Below are 24,081 nucleotides of genomic sequence, written 5' to 3' on the forward strand. Positions count from 1 at the left end.
AAAGGCTTTCCTTTAGGGAGCAGGTGGAGAAATTCCAGATTTCCACTACTCTTTAGGTGAAAAGTTTCTTCCCAATTTCAGTCTTTGACCCAACTGTCGTCAGCTGCTTCATAAGTTGCCTTCCCTCCAACATAACGTCAGAAGTGGTGCTGTTTGCTGATGATTGCAGAGTGTTCAGCTCCATTCGCAATTCCTTAGATAATGAAGCAAGCCATGGCCACTTGCACCAAGACGTGGACATCATCCAGACTTGGGCTGATAGTTCACGAGTAACATTCCTGCCACACAAGGGTCAGGCAATGACCATCTCCAACATGACAAACTCTGACCACCTCCTCTTGATATTAATTGGCTTTACCATCGCCGATCCCCCACCATCAATATCCTCTGTGTGGCCATTCACTAGAAACCCTACATGACCAGCCACATAAATGCCGTGTCTAATACAGCAGGTCAGATGCTGGGTATTCTGCAGCGAGTGGCCCAACTTCTGACTCCCCAAAGCCTCTCCACCACCGGCAAGGCTCAGGTCAGGAGTTGATAGAATCCTCTCTAGTTGGGTGCAGCTGCAACAATACTCAAGAATTCCGACACTATCCAGATGAAAGCCGTCCACTTGATTGCCTGCCCATCCACCACCTTAAACATCCAGTCCCTCCATCACTTTAAGCACTGTTGTCATTCTGCTGAATCTGCGCTGCAACACCTCCAAGGCCAATATATCTTTTCTGAAATGCGGTGCCCAAAACTGAGAGCAGTGCCCCAGTTTGTGTCTGACCAAGACTCGGTACAACTGAAACATCACTTCCTCACTTTTATATTCCAAGCCCGTTGAGATAACGGCTAACATTCCATTCGTTTTTCAGGGAGAGCTGTCAACTTTGAGTTATCACACAACTTCTTGGGGTCTTGCAGTAACTTTGATTGCGACAAAGAAATAACTATTTGATAAATTACGGAAGTGCGATAGTGGTGGATAAGCTTCCCCCATTTTCTATTTTGCCCCTTATGTATACTAAAGGTGATTTACATTCTATTTGAATCTGTATTTGTTTCCAAAACAGGGAACCATGGACCACGATTGGTCGGTGGGGAGAACAGGTGCTCCGGCCGGGTGGAAGTGCTACACGGAGACCAGTGGGGGACTCTGTGTGATGTTTATTTCGGTTTCGAAGATGCCAGCGTGGTCTGTGAGCACCTTCAGTGCGGGGCAGTCACCGCAACCCCGGGAGCAGCTCACTTTGGGGAGGGAACCGGCCCAGTGTGGAAGGAGAACTACAGGTGCCGGGGGAACGAGTCCCGATTGTGGGATTGTCCGGTTTCATCCTGGGATCAGTTTAGCTGCTCACATGGAAATGACACCAGTGTCATCTGCTCGGGTGAGTCCACTCAGTTTATTGAACTGAAATACACCAACTGTTCTCCTGTCGAGCAGAGTCTCACACCAGTGGCACTATTTCTGTAAGTCACTGATTCACTCGTTTTACTGATCAAGATCACCTTCTTCCTCTGACACTAAGCGAGTCTGAGGTGTGTGTGTCGGTCGATTGGACTGAAGTGTATAAGCAATGAATCAAAGGCTTTCAATCCAGTGCACGTTTAATAAATACATATCTCGTGTTACGGTGTAAATCTTTGTAAATACAGAGCAACACCCAGCGTTCGCCACCAACAGCTATTGAAACGGCAAAAAGCCCCCGTGACCACTGCTATAGCACGGAAACACTGCACCAGTGTTGGGACCGTTATCAATGTTAGCGGTTCAAATATGAATCAACATAGAATTCTCCGCATAGATCAGCTGCATTTTCACAGAACATTCTGTTAATTTCTTGCCAGATAAATAGTGCGAGATGAGTTTTAATATCCATAAACTGCTCTGTCTCTCTGATTATTCACGAACTTTACGCACATCACAGTTATCCCGGTGTCCTGGAACACATTTATCCATCAACCAGCCCCACCTTATAACAGATTATCTGGTCCGTTATCTCATTGCTGTTTGTGGGGACTGACTGAGCGCAAATCAGCTCTCGCGTTTCACACTTAAAACATCGCAACATGTGGACAGGAGGAGGCCCTTCAGCCCCTCCGGCCTGTCCCGCCGCTGTCGCAGTGACAACAAATCAGAAGTACTTCAGTGGCTGTGAAGAGCTTTGGGCCGTCCTGGGAAGCGCTCTATCAATTACACTTCTGTTTGTTTCTCTCCACATTAGCTGAACTGTGAGCAGCCAGAAGCTATTTTGTGCCCGTGCTCCTGCCTTTGATCACAGCTCGTATCAATAGCCGGCCTGGGCCGCCCGCCCCCAGTTAGTTTTTAGCCCCTTTCCCCAGATTAGCCTCCGGAAGCTGCTCGGCATCTCTCTAAAATCAATTCACTGAGAAAAGGAATTGGCGGAGAGGATCTGCCTACAAACCTTGTGGGTAATTATTACAGAAATATAATCATTAAAATTAACAATAACTGTCCGGGTGAGAGTTAGTAAATTATGGAATATTTTGGCTCAGTTTAACCGTTGCTCGCAATGTGTTTCTGTTTGTAGATGAAGGTTGGCCGCCGAGACTGACTAATGGGGGAAGCCGCTGTGACGGCCGAGTGGAGATTTACTACAACGGCAGCTGGGGGAGAGTGCGGGACAACCTCTGGGACCTAAATGATGCCAACGTGGTCTGCAGACAGCTGGGCTGCGGCTCTGCGATAGCCGCTTATAACTCTTCAAAGTACGGAGAGAGTGAAGGGCCCGTGTGGGTGAATGATGTCCAGTGTGAAGGAAACGAGCCTCAGCTCCGGAACTGCAGCTCATTCACATTGAATCCATCTCTCAATGACAGCATCGGCGTAGGGGTCCTGTGTTCAGGTGAACAAATGGTTCAATTTTACAGAACCATCAAAGGGAATAGCTAATCTGCTGAGAAAAGTGGTAAATTGGTCACTTGTTCCTCGGTGTCTCTACACCAGTTATTTAACTCAGGGGATGAGCGAAAAGCGAGAGGACACGGGCAGAACTGGAAAAAAACGAGAACTTGCATTTATATAGCGCCTTAAACGAAAGACAACCGTCGTAAGGTGCTTCACAGGAAGAGAGATGAAGGTATTAGAACAGGCGACTAAAAGCCTGGCCATTTGGGTAAGATCAAGAGCTGGTCTTAAACCAGGAGAGGCGGAAGGTTTAGGGAGGGAATTCCTGATCTTGGGACCAAGACGGAGAAATTCACGGCCGCCAATTGTGGAGGGAGGAAGTGAATGATGCACAAGAGGCCACATTTGCAGAAAAGTAGAGTTCCCGAAATGATTAGGGCTGGAGGCGGTTATAGTGATATTTGAACCTGAGGATGGTAATTTAAAACTGGAGTCTTTGCCGGACAGGAAGCCAATGCAGAGCAGTGAGCACAGGGATGATGGTGAGTGTGACTTGGTGCGGGTCAGGATATCAGAAGTTTTCGGGTGAGCTGAAGGTTATGGAGGGTGCAGGATGGGAGGACGGCGTTTCAGCAGCAGATGGGCCGAGGCAGGGACGGAGATGAGTGATGATACAGAGGTGGAAGTCGGCGGTCTTTGTGACGGAGAGCACGTGGGATTGGAAGCTCAGCTCGGCGGTCAAATGCGGCCGAGTTTGCAAATCAGTTCCATTGTGCAGCATAAAAGTGCAGACAGATGTGCTGGAGATTCACTGGTCTAAGTTCCATTATGTTGTGTATAAGTATGGAAGGATGTTTTGGCATGGACTGGTCTTAGTGTTATTACACAGCATGTGAATGTAGACAGACATTCTGGGCCTGAAATGGTGTAAGTTCCATTATGCTGTACGTACGTTGCATTCTGCAGTATGCAGTGTGCAGCGGAAGTGATAAATAAAGCTGTGGATAAGTCTATAAGCTAGTATTACGGGGGGAGGAATCTGGTGAAATTAACATAAGCCTGAAGATAAAAGAAAGAGGAGGTGTGAGTGAATGTCAGACCAAGGTAACCAATACGGGTAAGATTAACGGTTAGGGAACAGATACACTTATAGAACAGAATTATAAATTGATTGTTAAAAATAAAGTGAGTAGCACAATTAATAAAAACAAATTATATTGGCTGTACATCTATGTGCACAGCATTCCAAACCAAACGGGAGAACTGGAGGCAATAAATCGAACGATGGAGAAATGAATAGAATGTTATCCTGAAAGGATTAGGGGAAGTGGGGTGGGAGGAGGTTAGTGTGGAGCATGAATACCGGGTTGGACCCTTTGGGCCGAATGGCCTGACTCTGTGCTGTACATTCTGTATAATTCTATGTAATATGTAAGTGCAGACAGATGTTGCGGGATATAATATCATGTACCTGTCACAGACACATATAAAGCACCATTTTTTTAGCTGGAGGAGCAGCAATGTTTGGATTGAGTGATGAGATAAATGTATATTTGAAGTATAATCCTCCTGTATTGTTCTCTAACAGAACACGTGCAGTTAAGGCTGTCCGGCGGTGCAAGCCCATGTGCTGGGCGAGTGGAGGTTTATTACAATGGGACCTGGGGCTCAGTTTGTGATGATTCCTGGGACCTGGCCGACGCTAACGTGGTTTGCAAACAGCTGGGTTGCGGAAATGCGGTGGATGTGGAACTTCCTGCTGCTTGTGGACAAAGTTCAGGCCCAGTTTGGTTGGATGAACTGCACTGTTCGGGAAACGAATCGTTTCTGTGGGAATGTCCCTCAGCGCCGTGGGGTAAACACGACTGGAGTCATAAAGAAGATGTGAGGGTGGTGTGTTCAGGTAAGGGAGCTTTCTATCTGCTCATTTCTGCAGGGTTATATGCGAGGCTTTACTCGGGAGGTTTTACACAGAATCTACAGCACAGAAACCGGCCATTTGACCCAAATGGTCTGTGCGATATCTTTGCTCCGCACGTGCCTCCTCACTCCGTACTTCATCTAACTCTATCTCCATATCCTTTTGTTCATTCTCCCTCATGTACATATCTAGCTTCAACTAAAAGCATCTACGCTATTCGCCTCAACTACTCTATGTGGTAGCAAGTTCCACATTCTAACCACTCTCTGGGTAAAGAGGTTTCTCCTGAATTCCCTGTTGGACAAGCGGCTATTTTATATACAGGTAACCTTGTTCTGGACTCCCCACAATTGGAAACATCTTCTCTATGTCCACCTACCTATTCCCTTCATAATTTTAAAGACCTCTTTGAGGACACCCTTCAGCCTTCTCTTTTCTAGAGAAAAGAGCCGCAGCCTATTCAGTCTTATTTGATAGTTCTAAACTTTGTGTTCTGGTATCATTTTTGCAACTCGTTTTTTGCTCTTTCTGCAGTGCTTGTGTATCCTTTTTTAGACCAGTATACTATACATTACTCTAAGTGGGTTCTAAACCAAGTTTCCATACAAGTTTTAAAGTAATTTCAAAAATAACAACAGAAAATGCTGGAAAAACTCAGCAGGCCAGGCAACATCCATGGAGAGAGAAATAGAGTCAACGTGTCAGGTCGAAACCCTTTGTCAAGACTGAAAAAGCCCAGGAAATGAAACACATTAAAAGGCCAGGCTGGGAGAGAGCAAAAGAGAAGTGAAGAGACATTAAGAGGTATTGAAAACGAGACGAGATGGTGATAGGACTACTGGAGACAAAAGACGGCTCTAGATTAGGTGTGAAATGCGCTGGCAGAATGGGAGGCAGCTGCCATGTGGGAGAGAGAAAAAGGGGGGAGGGCCAAAACAAAGATGTGGATAAAATATAAGTTAAAATGTAATGGGGGCCGAGGTTATGATCTGAAATTGTTGAACTCGATATTGAGTCTGGAAGGCTGTAAAGTGCCTAATCAGATGATGAGGTGCTGTTCCTCGAGCTTATGCTGAGCTTCCGTGGAACAATACAAGTGCCCGAGTACAGTGAGGTCTGAGTGGGAATGGAGCGGTGAATTAAAATGACAGGCGACAGGAAGCTCGGGGTCACCTTTATGGACAGAACGGAGGTGTTCCACAAAGCGATCACTGAATGTGCGTTTGGTCTCCCCAATGTAGAAGAGACCACATCGTGAGCAGCAAATACAGTATACTAGATTGCAAGAAGTACAAGTAAATCATTGTTTCAGCTGGAAGGGCTGTTTGGGGCCCTGGACAGTGGGAAGGGGGGAGCTATAAGGGCAGGTGTTGCATCTCCTGCGCATGCACAGGATGGTGTCGAGCGAAGGGGAATGGGTGCGGGCGGTTATAGAGGAGTGGACTAGAGTGTCTCGGAGGGAGCTGTCCCTATGGAATGCTGAAAGGGGAGGGGAGGGGAAGATGCATTTGGTGGTGGGATCACGTTGGAGGTGGCAGAAATGGCGGAGGTTGATTCATTGAATGTGGAGGCTGGTGGGGTAAAAGGAGAGGACAAGGGAAGCCTATCATGGTTCCGGGAGGGAGGGGCAGGGGTGAGGGCAGAAGTGCGGGAGATAGAATGGACACGGTCGAGGGCCGTGTCAACCAAGGTAGAGGGGAATCCTCGGTTGAGGAAAAAGGTTCTGCTGCCATGACATTGGCTGTCTCCATTTCACTGCTCCCCTCACTAACTCCAACCTACATCCCACTGAAATTGCAGCACTCCATTCTCTAAACCAACTCTGACATGCCATTAAACCTACTGACAAGGGTGGTGCTGTTGTTGTTTGGCCAACTGACCTCTACCTAGCGGAAGCTGAATGCCAACTATCCGACACCTCATCCCACCTCCACCTGGACCATGACCCCACTACCGAACACCAATCCATCTTTTCCAAGACCGTCACTGACCTCATCTACTCTCGAGATCTTCCCCCAGCGGCCACCAACCTCATAGTTCCCCATCCCTGCACAGCCCGCTTCTACCTCCTTCCCAAGATCCACAAACAGGACTGCCCTGCTAGACCCATTGTTTCAGCCTGTTCTTGCCCCACGGAACTTATCTCTTCCTATCTCGACTCTATCTTTTCTCCACTTGTCCAGTCTCTTCCCACCTACATCCGCGACACTTCTGATGCTCTCCGCCACTTTAACATTTTCCAGTTTCCTGGCCCCAACCACCTCCTTTTCACCATGGACGTACAATCCCTCTACATTTCCATCCCCCACCAAGATGGCCTGATGGCACTCCGCTTCTTCCTTGAACAGAGTCCCGACCATTCCCCATCCACCACCACCCTACTCTGACAGGCTGAACTTGTTCTCACATTGAACAACTTCTCTTTTGACTCCACTCATTTCCTCCAAATCAAAGGTGTTGCTATGGGTACCCTCATGGGTCCTAGCTATGCCTGCATTTTTGTGGGATATGTGGAACACGCTTTGTTCCAGTCCCACTCGGGTTCCCTTCCTCACCTCTTTTTCCGGTACATTGATGAATGTATCGGTGCCGTTTCCTGCTCTCGCCCTGAGCTACACAATTCCATTCACTTTGCCTCCAATTTCCACGCTTCTCTCACCTTCACATGGTACATCTCTGACTCTTCCCTTCCCATTTTGGAAGGGGAAGGTGAACAGCCAGTTGTAATGGTGCATATAGGTACCAACGATATAGCTAAAAAACGGGATGAGGTCCTAAAAGCTGAATATAGGGAGTTAGGAGGTAAATTTCAAAAATAGGGCCTCAAAGGTAGTAATCTCAGGATTGCTACCGGTGCCACGTGCTAGTCAGTGTAGAAATAGATAAATACATGGCTAGAGGAATGGCGCAAGGGGGAGGGATTCAAATTCCTGGGACATGGCAACCGGCTCTGGGGGAGGTGGGACTAGTACAAACTGGATGGTTTGCACCTGGGCAGGACCGGGACTGATGTCCTAGGGGGATTGTTTGCTAGTGCTCTAGGGGAAGGTTTAAACTAAAATGGCAGGGGGTTGGGAACGTGAGCAGGGAGGCAGATGAAAGGGGAACAATGATAGAAGCAAAAGACAGGAAGGAGACAAGCAAAGGTGGCAGTCAGAGAAATCAAGGGGTTAAACCAAACATGGCCACAGTAAATAATAATTCTAAAAGGTCTAAGAGTGTTTAAAAAACAAGCCTGAAGGCTTTGTCTCTTAATGCGAGGAGCATTCGTAATAATGTGGATGAATTAGCTGCGCAAATAGAGGTAAATGGATATGATATGATAGGGATTACGAAAACATGGCTCCAGGGTGTCCAAGACAGGGAATGCAACATCCAGGCATATTCAATATTCAGGAAAGACAGGCAAAAATGAAAAGGAGGTGGGGTAGCATTGCTGGTAAGAGGGCATTAACACAATTGTAAGGAAGGATATTAGCTCTGATGATGTGGAATCTGTATGGGTAGAACTGAGAAATACCAAGGAGCAGAAAACGTTAGTGGGAGTGGTAGACAGTCCCCCAAACAGTAATGCGAACGTTGGGGATGGCATTAAATGGGAAATTAGAGAAGCGTGCAATAAGGGCACAGCAGTTATCATGGGAGACTTTAATCTACATATAGATTGGGCTAACGAAATAAGTAACAATACTGTGGAGGAGAAATTCCTGGAGCGTATACGGGATGCTTTCCTGGACCAATATGCCGAGGAACCAACTGGAGACAAGGGCATCTTAGACTGCGTACTATGTCATGAGAAAGGATTAATTAGCAATCTTGTTGCGCTAGGCCCCTTGGGGAGGAGCGATCAAAATGTGATAGAATTCTTCATTAAGATGGAGAGTGAAGTAGTTGACTCAGAGACTAGTGTCCTGAATTTAAATAAATGAAACTACAATGATATGAGTTGCGAGCTGGGTAGGATTGATTGGGTGGATAGGCAATGGCAAACATTCAAAGATCGCACGGATGAACTACAGAATTTGTTCATCCCTGTTTACATAGATACATAGAAGATAGGAGCAGGAGTAGGCCATTCGGCCCTTCGTGCCTGCTCCGCCATTCGATGAGATCATGGCTGATCCTTTAATTCAGTATCCCGTCCCCGCCTTCTCTCCGTAACCCTTAACCCCTTTTGCCCGTAGAAATATATCTAATTCCCTCTTAAATATATTTAATGAGCTGGCGTACACTGCCCTCTGTGGCAATGAGTTCCACAGGTTCACCACTCTCTGAGTGAAGAAATTCCCCCTCATCTCTGTCCTAAATGGTTTAGCCCTTATCCTTAAATTATGTCCTCTAGTTCTGTTCTCACCCGCCAAGGGAAACATTCCTTCTGCATCCAGTCTGTCTAGACCTGTCAGAATTTTATACACTTCTATGAGGTCCCCTCTCAATCTTCTAAACTCCAGTGTGTACATCCCTAAACTACATAGTCTCTCCTCATAGGTCATTCCCGCCATTCCTGGTATCAGCTTGGTGAATCGCCGCTGCACCCCCTCCATGGCAAGAACATCCTTCCTCAGATGAGGCGACCAAAACTGTACACAGTACTCGAGGTGTGGTCTCACCAGTGCCCTGTACAGCTGCAGCAAGGTATCCCTGTTCCTGTATTCTAACCCTTTTGCTATGAAGGCCAGCATACCGTTTGCCTTCTTGACCGCCTGTTGCACCTGCATGCTCGCCTTCAGTGACTGGTGTACAAGAACACCCAGGTCTCTCTGTACTTCCCCCTCTCCCAATCTATTGCCATTTAAATAATAATTTGCCCTCCCGTTCCTGCACCCAAGGTGGATAACTTCGCACTTGTCCACATTATAGTGCATCTGCCATTTATCCGCCCAATCGCCCAGTCTGTCCAAATCGCTCTGGAGCTTCCTGGTCTCTTCCTCTGATCCCACCCCCCCTCCTAGTTTAGTGTCGTCTGCAAATTTGGAAATGCTGCATCCGACTCCCTGATCCAGGTCATTAATGTAAATTGTGAACAGCTGGGGGCCCAGGACAGATCCCTGTGGTACCCCACTTGTTACTGCCTGCCATTCAGAAAATGAGCCGTTTATTCCAACTCTCTGTTTTCTATCTGACAGCCAGTTCCCTATCCACGCCAAAACTTTCCCCTTTATCCCATGAGCCTCAATTTTCCATGCTAATCTTTTATGTGGGACCTTATCGAAGGCCTTTTGGAAGTCCAGGTACACCACATCTACTGGCTCTCCCCCATCTATTCTACCAGTTACTCCCTCAAAAAATTCCAATAGATTAGTCAAGCACGATTTACCCTTTGTAAATCCATGTTGACTCTGTCCTATCCTGTCCCCATTTGCTAAGTGCTCCGCTATTTCATCCTTAATGATGGACTCCAGCATTTTGCCCACAACTGATGTAAGGCTTACAGGTCTGTAATTACCTGCTTTTTCCCTACCCCCCTTTTTGAATAGTGGGGTAACGTTAGCTACCCTCCAATCCATCGGTACTGTTCCCGAGTCTAATGAATTCTGAAAAATCATCCTTAGTGCATCCGCTATCTCTAGGGCCACCTCCTTCAGTACCCTAGGATGCATGTTATCAGGCCCTGGGGATTTGTCCACCTTCAATCCCTTTAGCTTCCTTAACACCATATCCTTAGAGATATTGATTTGCGTCAGTTCCTCCTTTGCCAATGTCCCTATTTTTCCCGATATCCCAGGGAGGTTTTTTGTGTCTTCCTTCGTAAAGACTGACCCAAAGTATGCATTTAGTTGATCTGCCATTTCCTTATTTCCCATTATATATTCCCCCGTATCTGACTGCAATGGACCAACTTTGGTTTTCACCAGTCTTTTCCTTTTGATATACTTATAAAAGCTTTTGGAGTTAGTTTTTATATTTTCCGCCAGCTTGTTTTCGTAAGCTATTTTGCCCCTCTTGATTATGCCCTTTGCCCTCCTTTGCTCTATCTTAAACTGTTCCCAATCTTCCGCTCTGGCGCTTTTTTTGGCTATTTTATACGCCCTATCTTTGGATTTTATGCTGTCTCTAATTTCCCCTGTTATCCACGGTTGAGTCACCTTTTTAGATTTCCTTTTATGCCAGATTGGTATAAACAATTTTTGCAATTTTGTCATTCTATCTTTAAATGTTTGCCATTGTTTATCTACCTCCAGTCCTCCCAGGAACGTTGTCCACTCAGACCTACTCAGTTCCCGTCTCATGGCATCATAATTCCCCTTGTTTAAATTCAGGACCTTAGTCTCTGAGTCAATTTCTTCGCTCTCCATTTCGAGTGAGAAATCGATCATGTTATGATCGCTCTGACCCAAGGGTCCCCGTACAACAAGATTACTGATTAGTCCCTTCTCATTGCACAGTACCCAGTCCAATATAGCCTGTTCCCGAGTTGGTTCCTCGACATATTGATCCAGATAACCATCCCTCAAACACTCAAGGAATTCCTCCTCCTCATTATTTTTACTGATTAGGCTAGTCCAATCTATATGTAAGTTAAAGTCACCTATGATGACAGCTGTGCTCTTATTGCACGCTTCTCTAATTTCCCTCGTGATGCTCTCCCTAACCTCTATTTTACTATTTGGAGGCCTATATACCACTCCTATTAATGTTTTTCGCCCCTCGCTATTTCTTAGCTCCACCCATATAGATTCTGTATTAACTGAGTTAATATCCTTCCTTTCAATTGCATTTATCCCCTCTTTTACTAGCAATGCTACCCCTCCTCCCTTTCTTTTTTGTCGATCCTTCCTAAATACTGAATACCCCTGTATGTTAAGCTCCCAGCCCTGCTCACCCTGCAACCATGTTTCCGTAATCCCAATTAGATCATAATTATTAACCTCTATTTCCACAGCTAATTCATCTACCTTGTTCCTGATGCTTCTCGCATTAAGGTATAAAACCCTCAGGCTTTTTTTATGCTCACATTTTTTATGAATTAGTTTGGCCCTTTGTTTTTTGTTCCTCACCCTTTTATCATTTATTTCTGTCTGCCTTTCACTTTCCTCTATTTCACTACATAGGTTTCTAGCCCCCTGGCATAAAAATAAAACAAAAAAGGTGACTCAACAGTGGGTAACAAGGGAAATTAGGGATAGCATAAGATCCAAGGAGAGGACATACAAATTGGCCAGAAAAAGCAGTAAACCTGAGGATTGGGAGCAGTTTAGGGTTCAGCAAAGGAGGAAAAAGGGATTAATCAAGAGGGGGAAATAGAGTATGAGAGTAAGCTTCAGTGAACATAAAAACTGACTGTAAAAGCTTTTATAGATATGTGAAGAGAAAAAGATTGGTGAAGTCAAACATAGGTCCCTTGCCATCAGAATCAGGGGATTTTTTAATGGGGAACACAGAAATGGCAGATCAATTAAATACATACATTGGTTCTGTTTTCAGAAAGGAGGACAAAAATAACCTCCAAGAGATGTCGGCGAACATAGGTTCTAATGAGAAGGAGGAACTGAATGAAATCGGTATTTGTAGGGAAATGGTGTTAGGGAAATTGATGCGATTGAAGGCCAATAAATGCCCAGGGCCTGATCATCTACATCCTAGGGTACTTAAGGAAGTGGCCCTAGAAATAGTAGATACAATGCTGGTCATCATCCAAAATTCTATAGACTCTGGGACAGTTCCCATGGATTGGAGGGTAGCTAATGTTCCCCCACTGTTCAAAAAAGGTGGTAGAGAGAAAACGGGGAATTATAGACCGGTAAGCCTGACATCAGTAGTAGGGAAAATGCTAGAGTCCATTATAAAAAATGTAATAGTAGAGCACTTGGAAAACAGTGACAAGATCGGGCAAAGTCAACATGGATTTACAAAAGGTAAATCGTGCCTGACGAATCTACTGGAATTTTATGAGGATGTAACTGGTAGAATAGATAAGGGAGAACCAGTGGATGTGGTGTATTTGGACTTTCAGAAGGCTTTTGATAAGGCCCCGCATAAGAGATTAGCATATAATGTTAAGGCACATGGGATTGGGGGCAAGGTACTGACGTGGATAGATGACTGGTTGGCAGACAGGAAGCAAAGAGTTGGATAAACGGGTTTTTTTCTGAGTGGCAGGTTGTGACAACTGGGGTACTGCAGGGATCGGTCCTAGGACCCCAGCCATTCACAATATATATTAATGATCTAGACGAGGAAACTAGATGTAATATCTCCAAGTTTGCAGACGACACAAAGCTGGGTGGGTGTGTGTGCTGTGAGGAGGGTGCCGAGAAACTCCAGCATGTTTTGGACAGATTTGGTGATTGGGCAGATGCATGGCAGATGCAGTATAATGTGGATAAATGCGAGGTTATCCACTTCGGTGGCAAAAACAGCAAGGCAGATTAATGTCTGAACGGCAATAGTTTGGGAGAAGTGGAAGTGCAACGAGAGCTGGGCGTCCTTGTGCACCAGTCACTGAAGGTAAGCATGCAGGTGCAGGAGGTGGTTGAGAAGTCAAATGGTATGTTGGCCTTCGTAGCGAGAGGGTTTGAGTACAGGAACAAGGATGTATTGCTGCAGTTGTAGAGGGCATTGGTGAGTCCACACCTTGACTATTGTGTGCAGTTTTGGTCGCCTTATCTGAGGAAGGATGTTCTTGCCATGGAGGGAGTGCAGCGAAGATTCACCAGACTGACACCTGGGATGGCAGGAATGACGTATGAGGAGAGATTGGGTCGATTGGGCTTATACTTGCTGGAGTTTAGAAGAATGACAGTGGATCTCATTGAAACTTATAAAATTCTAACAGGACTAGACAGACTAGATGCAGGAAGGATGTTCCCGATGGCGGGGGAATGCAGAACCAATTGTCACAGTCTAAGGATAAGGGGGAAGCCATTTAGGACAGAGCTGAGGAGGAATTTCTTCACCCACAGAGTGATGAACCTGTGGAATTCACTACCACAGAAGGCAGTAGAGGCCAATTCATTAAATATATTGAAGAAGGTGTTAGATATATTTCTTAAGGCTAAAGGGATCAAGGGATATTGGGAGAAGGCAGGGACAGGGTACTGAGTTTGGATGATCAGCCATGATCTCATTGAATGGCGGAGCAGGCTCGAGGGGCCGAATGGCCTACTTCTGCTCCTATCTTCTATGTTTCTATGTTTCTTCCTCGACTTCTCCGTTTCCATCTCTGGGGATAGGTTATTGACCAACATTCACTACAAGCCCACTGACTCCCACAGCTACGTGGACTACACTTCCTCTCACTCCGACTCCTGTCAGGACTCTATACATTCTCCCAGTTTCTCCATCTCCCCTGCATCTGCTTCGTCGATGCCACCTTCCACACCAGTGATTCCGACATGCCTTCCTATTTCCTCAACCGAGGATTCCCCTCTACTATGGTTGACACAGCCCTCGATCATGTCCATTCTATCACCGCACATCTGCCCTCATCCCTGCCCCTCCCTCCCGGACCCACGATAGGTTTCCCCTTGTCCTCACCTTTCACCCCACCAGCCTCCACATTCAACGGATCATCTTCCGCCACCTCCAACATGATCCCACCACCAAATGCATCTTCCCCTCCCCTCCCCTTTCAGCATTGAGTAGTGACCACTCCCTCCAAGACACCCTAGTCCACTCCTCTATCACCCCCAGCACCCCTTCCCCTTTGCCCGGAACCTACCCGTGCAAGCACAGGAGATGCAACACCTGCCCTTATACCTCCCCCCTTCCCACTGGCCAGGGCCCCAAACACCCCTTCCAGGTGAAACAGCGATTTATTTGTACTTCTTGCAAACTAGTATAATGTATTCGCTGCTCACGATGTGGTCTCCTCTACATTGGGGAGACCAAACGCGGATTGGGTGACCGCTTTGCAGAATACCTCCGTTCAGTCCATAAGGATGACCCCGAGCTTCCGGTCGCCTGTCCTTTTAATTCACCGCCCCATTCCCACTCAGACCTCGGCCCCCATTACATTTTTACTTATATTTTTTATCCATATCTTTGTTTTGGCCCTCCCCCTTTTTTTCTCTCCCACATGGCAGCTGTCTCCCATTCTGCCAGCACATTTCACACCTAATCTAGAGCTGTTTATTTTCTCCACTATTCCTATCACCATCTCGTCTCCTTTTGAATACTGCTTAATGTTTCATCACTTCTCTTTTGTTCTCTCCCAGCCTGGCCTTTTAATGTGTTTCATTCCCTGTGTTTTTTCAGACTTGACAAAGGGTTTTGACCTGAAACGTTGACTCTATTTCTCTCTCCATGGATGTTGCCTGGCCTGCTGAGTTTTTCCAGCATTTTCTGTTGTTATTTCGGATTTCCAGCATCTATAGTATTTTGCTATCGTTTAAAGTAATGTCCTTGCTTTTCAATTAAATTCCACTTGAATTGAACCTCCTTGCTTTGTTTGCGTTCTTATGCCCTTGTTAACTTCCATTGCTAGTTTTAATTATTAGTTTAAGTGTATCTTTTGTTCCTCTATCCCAATTAAGCGTTTATTTTCCAAAGATTTTGTGGCCTCCTTATGCTGCTTATGCAAATGCACCACCTAACACTTACTGATATAAAAATTAATTTACCATTTACACGCCCATTCTGCAAGTTTATTAATATCTTCTAATATTTTGTTGCAATCTTCCTCGGTATTAACTATAGCCCCCAGATTGGTGTACTCCATTTATTTATAATTGTACTTCCAAATCCCAAGTCCAAATCGTTTATGTAAATGATGAACAGTAGCAGTCCCTGCACCGATCCTTGGGGAACACCAGTTCTGAGCTTCCACCAGTCTGATAAATACCTTTAACCCCAACTATCTGTTTTCTGTTTTGTAGCCAGGTAGCTATCTATTCTGCTACTTGTCCTCTGACTCCACATCGCCTGACCTCAGTCCTGTTTCTATGACGCGCTAACGTATCGAAGACCTTTTTCAAATCCACGTATATTGCACCCACCACATTACCCTTGTCTATATTTTCTGTAACTTCTTCATTAATTCAATAACGTTGGTAAAGCATGACTTTCTCTTTGAAATCCATGTTGGTTATTCTTTATTACATATGAAAGCAAAACACTGTAGTTGCTGGATATCTGAAATAAAAACAGAAAATGCTGGAAATATTATGCAGGTCAGGCAGCATCTTTGGTGACACTGACAGAGTTAACGTTTGAGATCGATGGTTTTTCATCAGAACTGGAAAAATATGTAACAGGTTTTTAAGCAAGTACAGTAGTGGGAAAGCTGGGAGTGGAGCAAAGAACATACGCAAAGTCAGGGGAGAATAAATGACAAAACTGGTGATGGTGCCAAGCAAAAGCAGATGGTAATGGGACAAGTAAAGAAACTAAAGTTGGGTCTAGTGGAGGTGTAAATGGGAACCGCAGAATCATCAGCAATGGCTGCCATCTGAAAAAATTACAGCAAAGTTATGTTCTGAAATTGTTTAACTCAATTTTGAATCTGGAAGGCTGTAATGTGTCTAATCAATTGATGAGGAGCTGTTCCTTGAGCTGACATCGAACTTTCAATTTCAGCCCTTGCTGTGTTTTCACTATCCGGTCTGACCCCATATGATCAGCATCCCATATGCCCCTAACTCAGTGAATTTCGAGATCGGCACAATGCTGCACTAATCTTCCATCACCATCACCTCCGTGCCCACTTATCTGGCCAGAATCTGCCCCCGCACAGTGGATGCTTCCTACCATTTTCAGAATTCTCGTTCCCCCTATACCCGTTGCTCTGGCCTCCTACCGTCTCTAGTTCCTTTCATTGGGAACTGCCAACGTGACATCGGCCGTCTCAGTTTCTCTGCTCCACTCACTCACTCTAATCTACCTCCCTCTGACATTGCAGCGATCCATTCTCTTGTATCTAATCCTAATATTGTCATTAAACCAGCTGGCAAGGGTGGCGCTGCTGTTGATTGGCGAACCGACCTCTAACTTGTAGAGTCTGAACGCCCAGTCTCTGAAGCCACCTCGTACCTCCCCGTGGACCAAGACCCCACCACCGAACATCAAGCCATTGTTTGAAAGACGGTTGCCGACCGCATCTTCCCTCAATGGCCTCCAACTTCATAGACCCCCAACCCCACACAGCCCGATTCTACCTCCACCCCAAGATCTACAAACAGGACTGCCCTGGTAGACCCAATGTTTCAGCCTGTTCTCGCCCCATGGAAATGATTCCTTCCTATCTCGACTTTTTTTCTCAACTTATCCAGCCTCTTCACACCTGCATCCACGAATCTTCTGACACCTTCCACTACTTGAACAGCTTCCAGTTTCCTGGCACTACCGATCTGCTTTTCACCATGGACTCTACACATCCATCCCCCACCAGGACGGCCTGAATATTCTCAGCTTCTTCATTGAATGGTGGGTCAACCAGTCACCATCCACCACCATTCTCCCCTGCCTGGCTGAAAATGCTCTCACATTGAACAACGTCTCATTTGACTCCACTCACTTCTTCCAAATAAATGGCGTTGCTATGGGAAGCCGTATGTATCCTAGCTGTGCTTGTCTTTTCGTGGGATATGTGGAACATTCTTTGTTCCATTCCTACTCAGGCCCCATCCCTCACATCTGATTCTGGAACGTTGATGGCTGTATCGATGCCATTTCCTCCTTTTGTGCCGAACTGGCAAATGTCATCAACTTTGTGAGCAATTTCCAGCGCTACCTGGCCTTCACATGGTCAATCTGAGACTCTTCCCTTCCTCGACATCTCTCTCTCCATTTCTGGGGATAGGCTAACAACCAATATCTGCTATAAGCCTACTGACTCCCACAGCTAACTTAACTACATTTCCTCCCAGGCTGCTTCCTGGAAGGATTCTATTCCATTCTCCCAGTTTCTCCATCTCCATCGCATCTGTTCTGATGATGCCACCTTCCATCCTAGTGTTTCCGATATGTCTTCCTTTTTCCTCAACCGAGGAGTCCCCTCCACCATGGTTGAAAGGGCACTCGAACTGTCCTTTCCATTGCCCGTACCTCTGCTCTCACCCCATTCCTCCCTCGCAGAACCACGATATGGTTCCCCTTGTCTTTACCTTCGACCCCACCAGCCTTCGCATTCAACAGATCAACCTCCAACATTTCTGCCACTTCCAGCATGTTCCCACCACCAAACACATGTCCCCTCCCCTTTCAGCATTCTGAATGGACCGTTGCGTCTGCGACACCCTGGTCCACTCCTCAATCACCCCCAACACCCCATCGCCTTCCCACAGCACCTTCCCATGCAAGCGCAGGAGAATCAATAGCTGCCATTTTACCACTTCCCTTCCCACCATCCAGGGCTCCAAACACTCCTTCCAGGTGGAACAGCGATTTATTTGTACTTCTTTAAATTTAGTATTGAGCATTCGCTGCTCACGATGCGGTCCCCTCTACATTGGGGAGGCCAAACGCAGATTGGTGTTCGCTTTGTGGAACACCTCCATTCAGTCTGCAAGCTGACACCAAGCTTCCAGTGACCTGTCATTTTTATTCTTTGCCCCCCTCCCACTCTGACCTCGCTGTCTTCAAACTCCTGCACCAGTCAATGAAGCTCAATGTAAACTCGAAGAAGAAGCACTTCATCTTTCGGTAAGGAAATTTACAGAGTTCAGGACTCAACATTAAGTTCAGCAATATCAGATCATAACCTCTGCCCAAATGTTTTCGTGCAGTAGCGATTGCTGATGATTCTGTTATTCCTATTAATACCTCCTCTGGACACATCTTTTGTTTCTTTTGCCCCATTACCATCTCCTTTTGCCTTGCACCATCATCCCTTTTGGCTCTCAAACTCTCCTGCCTTCCACTCTATCACAGACCTTCCCTTTTGTTCTTTCTCTCCTCCCCAATTTCCCGCTCCTGTACTTGCTTAAAAACCTGTTCCAACTCCAGCATTTTCCAGATCTGACGAAAGGGTCATCGTCCTGAAACATTAACTCTGTTTCTCTCTCCACAGATGCTGCCTGACCTGCTGAGTATTTCCAGCACTTTTTGTTTTTATTTCAGATTTTCAGCATCCACAGTATTTTGCGTTTGTATTTTGTTTCTGTCCTTGTCCCATTATCATCTCCTTTTGCCTCGCACCATCATCCCTTTTGTCTCTCAATCTCTCCTGCCTTCCACCCTATCACTGACTTTCCCTTTTGTTCCTTCCTCCCCTCCCCAATTTCCCGCTCCTGTACTTGCTTAAAACCTGTTACATCTCTAACTTTATTCAAGTTCTGACGAATGGTCATCGTCCTGGAAATCGAATTCGGTTTCTCTCTCCGCAGATGCTGCCTGATCTGCTGAGTATTTCCAGAATGCTCTGTTTTTATTGTTTGTTTTATTTTCGATTTCTAGCTGTATTTCTATTAAATTTCTGAAATAATTATCGACACGAGTGACCACAGCCGGTACAACATGTGTTGTGCAGTATGAACACAGAGAGTGATCAATCGAAACACCTGGATATTTCTTGTTTCATTGACAGAGCACAAAGAGATACGACTGGTGAATGGAAAGCATCGCTGTGAGGGAAGAGTGGAAGTGTTCTACAATGGGACCTGGGGAACAGTGTGCTCAGATAAACTGGATTGGCATGATGCAGAAGTGATCTGTAAACAGTTACAGTGCGGCCCCCTCACATCTATTGATTATGATACTCGGATATTCGGAGCGGGATCTGGACCCATTTGGCTCGATGCGATGGAGTGTGATTCGGACGAATCCTTCCTTTGGCAGTGTCAGACAGACCCGTGGGGGGAACACAACTGTGATCACAGGGAGGATGCAGGTGTTGCTTGTTCAGGTAACACAAGGAACCTCTCAATGTGCGGGTGTCATTTCAACATTGCTGTCCAATACAGTCAGCATATTTCTCTTCTCAACAGAAGTCAAACTGCCGAAGAGATCCCACAGTTCAAGGGTCTGCATTCGAGAATCTGGTTCTAAACATAAACATTCACCAGGTGCTTCCTCCTCTTCATTATACCAACTATCTGACTTGTATTCCAGGCTTGTACTAAATAAATAACAATCAATGATTCTCTTTGATAGACTCGGGACAACCGTTGCGCCTGGTTGGAGGCAACACCAATTGCTCCGGCAGAGTGGAGATATTGTCCAATAACAGCTGGGGCACGGTGTGTGATGACTCCTGGGATATGGCCGATGCCAATGTTGTCTGCAGACAGCTGGGTTGCGGCTCCGCTCTATTGGCCGCAGGAGGGGCCGCCATGGCCCAGGGTGCTGGTCTTATCTGGCTGGATGAGGTGAAGTGCACCGGAAGTGAATCCTTTCTGTCCGACTGTCGTTCCTCACCGCCAGGTCAGCATGACTGTGATCCCAAGGAACATGCCAGTGTGATTTGTTCCGGTAAGGGTCGCAGGGGTTTCCTCGTTCTGTGATCATTACTCATGGATTTCGCAAATTAAGAACAACGTTTATATTTTTAATATAAAATCCTAATGTTTGAAGTTCATGAAATGTTTGTACAATATATTCCACAGAACTCGATTTGCCTCCTGCTGCTTCTCCTTCCACACCTGCAGCTACTTATCATTATTAGTACTATTATTAGTATTGATGTTAGCGATCGTATTAGTGGTATTGGTGTTATTGAGATTTTCTTGATTTTGTTAATTTCTGAAGATCACGTGATCGGTTCCAAATTGACTGGAACATTTTTAAAATACAAGGCGGACTGTGTCTGTGTTTTAATCTTTCTGTAATCTTGTGATTAAGGAAAGGGAGGAAAAACCACCTCCTTCCTTGTTGCCATCTGCATAACCCTCGGAGTCCTTCTAATCTGTGAGCTGATCGCACTGACGGCGGTAATACAGAGAAAGGCAACAAGAAGAGGTGAGGCTCATATCTTGCCGCTGAATTAACACTTGATCTCAGATCGCTTCATATCCGGGCGAGTCTCCAGTTCACTACATTTTCCATAGAGTGTCATGTTGTCTTGTTAGCAATAAATCTGAATTAGCTTTTGGCGAAATGTTCCATTCAATGTGCTGCCCGATTTAGTAAAATAGGACATTTAAAATGGAGAGTTATTTAAAGTGTTCACATTCACTGTCCCAGTTCATCAGCCGGTACATGTGATTCCTGAAGAATTTACTTGCTGCAACAATGGGACAGAAAGTTTATTGAACTGTTTAGGCTGTGCGCTCAGTTATTTATTGGTCTGTTGTTCTTCATTTATCCATTGGGTATCCGTTCCACCCCTTTAGTTTCTGGGTCCGGATGCCCAATCTCGAACTCTCTGACCGGGTTCTGCCCACCATGTTGAGAGGTGACAGTTTTATAGGACTTTCTGCATTCTCTGGTGATTACTCTACATCCCAACACAACTATTCCTCTCCTATCTCACCCACCCAACACACTCCTGCTCTGTGTACACAGTGAGGCTCCTCTCACAATGACGGGACATGCCAGAGAACCATCAGCTCGTCACTCGCGCTTCCAAACTGATGCTGTCCGCAGAGATCAGTCAACTTCACCCAGCTTCTCTTCAGCTGAACTCCCCGTGTGGCCCCGTAACCGAGCGCTCAACTGGAGCTCATTTCTCCTGATACCCCCTCATTCCCTCTTCCCCAGGTCAATACAACTGGCCGCAGTCTGCTGGAGGTGAACATGTGTCTGTACAGAGACACAGACACACACACGGAATCACAAACACAACTAAACTCCTCCACTTTCACGCTAACTGATTCTGTCCCTTGAATATCACTATATCTGTTATTTGGATTTATTCGCAGATGAATTCCCGTGAAACGCGCGTGAAGTGAATCAACATGTTAATCTCCCCGCCCTCCCTCCAACAGGTGCTGTCGCTCGCGGCAGGGAGTCACTTGCTGGTTTGTACCAAGCAATTTATGAAGAGATTGAGAATATTCCCCCTGGCGAGGATTCCGCTCAGACCCAGGGTTCAGGTCTGTATTTTCCGTTGATATCGAATCTTCACTGGACAAATGTTGCCTCCCCTTAAACACCCCTTTTAGTGGTGAATGTACTGACTGGACACGATCAGCAGTCCGCTCACTGTCCCCATGTGAAGGAGTCCTATTACAGTGAGAGTGTCTCTGTGTCCATGTGTATAGTGAGAACAGCAATGGTTTGGGAAGATTTCCACTGGTCGGCATTGCTCAAAGAGCGGGTTTATGGTTTGGTTGTAAACAGCGAGCAGAGACGCTGTTTCTATTTCCCACCCGGCTCCACACGGACTCCCTCAGATATCTGTGCCCAGGAATAATAAACCCAGCGGCTGATTGTATTCTTTTACTTTATATTCACTCAAACATGACATGAAGTCACAGATCGATTGAAACCATCTTCATTCCTTCACTTATCGCCTTTCCTTTGGCCAGATATTCTGATCCTTACGGGTGTTTACGCGCTGTGTACGCACCCGCAGGGACATCGGAAATGCCGGTTTCACGCATGCACAGCGGATGTGCTGAAAACCAGCTTTTCCGATCAGTCAAGAATGGCCTAGACAGATCCTCCGCCTGCCCTGGAGAAGGGCCTCCGCGGGCAGAGAGTTCCGCTTTCTGGAGACCCTCCGCCCGCAGTAAACCCAAACAATTCTTACACCAGGTAAAAGCAGGCCTGCTTTAACCAGGATAAGAGTATTAAAAAGTAAAACAAAACAATGTTTTCACTCAGTTATCATGTAAAAATACTTTCAAAAAAGGTCAGTTTATTTCTAGCCCCGTAAAAAACTTTAATTATTTTGTTCAAAAAATTTCATTTTTTAAAAAATATTTAACTTTTTGTAATTTCAACTAATTTTCAAAAGGTGATGGCTTATTTTAAAATGTATTTAAAGTTTTACTGTTTCCGGACTGTGTGTCAAGTGTATGAAGGGAGATTTCCTTCTTTGATTGGCTCCCCGGTGCCCACATGGTCCCAGGGACGCTTGCGAACCGCATGTGCCTCTGGGATACGTGGGCCCGGCGCCTTTAGACTTGGAGAGGCCCAGGAGCAGAACTATATTCACCTCGGGAGCCCTCGGGTAAGCCCGTGGATTTTTTCCAGATCGACGGCCTCCGCACGCGGGAAGTCTCTGATCAGAAAATATGGCCCAAAATTGGCCTCGAAATTGCAGTTGGAGTCCTGCCACGGGCGAACGACTCTGAACTACAAGAAAAGTAGCCATGATGTGGAGATGCCGGTGTTGGACTGGGGTGGACAAATGTAGGAAGTCACACAACACCAGGTTATAGTCCAACAGCTTTATTTGAAATCACAAACTTTCGGAGCGCTGCTCCTTCGTCAGGTGGATGAAGGAGCAGCGCTCCGGAAGCTTGTGATTTCAAATAAAGCTGTTGGACTATAACCTGGTATTGTGTGACTTCCTACAAGAAAAGTATGCAGCTACCTTCTGCCTCCAGACCTTTGCTCTGTTCCGCTCCTGGGCCTGCAGGCATCCACATGCGTAAATGCCCCATATCCCAGGGGCGCAAGCGGTTCGCAAGCAGTGTGCCAGTCCAATCAATCTCAATGGGGAATTCCTATTTTGCGTATGGGGATTCCATTTTAGTATGGAGTCTCGGTAACCAGAATGGTCCAGATTTTCTTGGGCCGATGACCGAGTACGCGGTGTGTACGCAGCCGCTAGTGCCCCGCAACCACTGGGTTTCCACGATGAACATGCGCGAAAACTCAGAACATACGATTTGTCAAGTTTCAGCTCGACAGATCCACCGCATCCCCGGAAATGAACATTCGCTGGGGAGAGCTGGGCTATTTACCCAACTACTGCCCAGCGAATGCCCGTGAAATTTACACCTGGTAAAAGCAGCGATAAGGACTTTTTTTTAACAGCGTAAGACTTTAAGTAACTATTAAAATACTTTTAAAATTAGATAAAAATAACAAACCTTTAAAATTAGTTTAGGTTATTTTAAGCCCCTGTAAAACATTTAAATTTATATTTCGCAAAATTAAACTTTAGCTTTATAAGTTTCATTAAATTGTATTTTAATTCATTTTGAATGTGTAATGATTTGTTTTTATTTAACTGGTGTGTAATTGTCTTTTTTAGGGGATTCCTATCATGATTATGGGGATTCCCCTTTATGATTGGTTGGGCCGGCCCACGTGATCCCAAGGTATTTGCGAAGTGCGTGCGCCCCGGGATACGTGGGCCTTTACACAGGTGTGCGCGGAGAGGCCCAGGAGCGCAAGTGTCCGAATATCCGTGACCATCAGGTCGGTTCGCACTATTCTTGCGGCTCGGAGGCAACCGCCCGCGGGAAGCCTGCGACCGCAAATTGAAAGCGCAGTTTCACACCACTTAAATCAAAATAAATAATCAGAG

General features: G+C 45.9%; 1 protein-coding gene across 1 annotated transcript in view; it reads left to right on the forward strand.

Moving 5' to 3' along the window:
• The window catches only part of LOC147083876 (scavenger receptor cysteine-rich domain-containing protein DMBT1-like), a 46,135-nt gene that overhangs the window by 16,796 nt on the left and 5,258 nt on the right, over positions 1-24,081 (forward strand). Inside the window, exons 5-13 of the mRNA XM_085980082.1 lie at positions 1,065-1,379; positions 2,544-2,858; positions 4,449-4,763; positions 19,246-19,563; positions 19,646-19,723; positions 19,812-20,129; positions 20,264-20,303; positions 20,497-20,615; positions 21,584-21,691. Coding sequence (XP_085836208.1) covers positions 1,065-1,379; positions 2,544-2,858; positions 4,449-4,763; positions 19,246-19,563; positions 19,646-19,723; positions 19,812-20,129; positions 20,264-20,303; positions 20,497-20,615; positions 21,584-21,691 — 1,926 coding nt within the window. The remainder of the gene's footprint in view (positions 1-1,064; positions 1,380-2,543; positions 2,859-4,448; positions 4,764-19,245; positions 19,564-19,645; positions 19,724-19,811; positions 20,130-20,263; positions 20,304-20,496; positions 20,616-21,583; positions 21,692-24,081) is intronic.

The sequence above is a fragment of the Somniosus microcephalus genome, unplaced genomic scaffold (genome assembly GCF_052327205.1).
Source record: "Somniosus microcephalus isolate GS21.2 unplaced genomic scaffold, FLI_Smic_1.0 scaffold33, whole genome shotgun sequence".
Classification (NCBI taxonomy): Eukaryota; Metazoa; Chordata; class Chondrichthyes; order Squaliformes; family Somniosidae; genus Somniosus; species Somniosus microcephalus.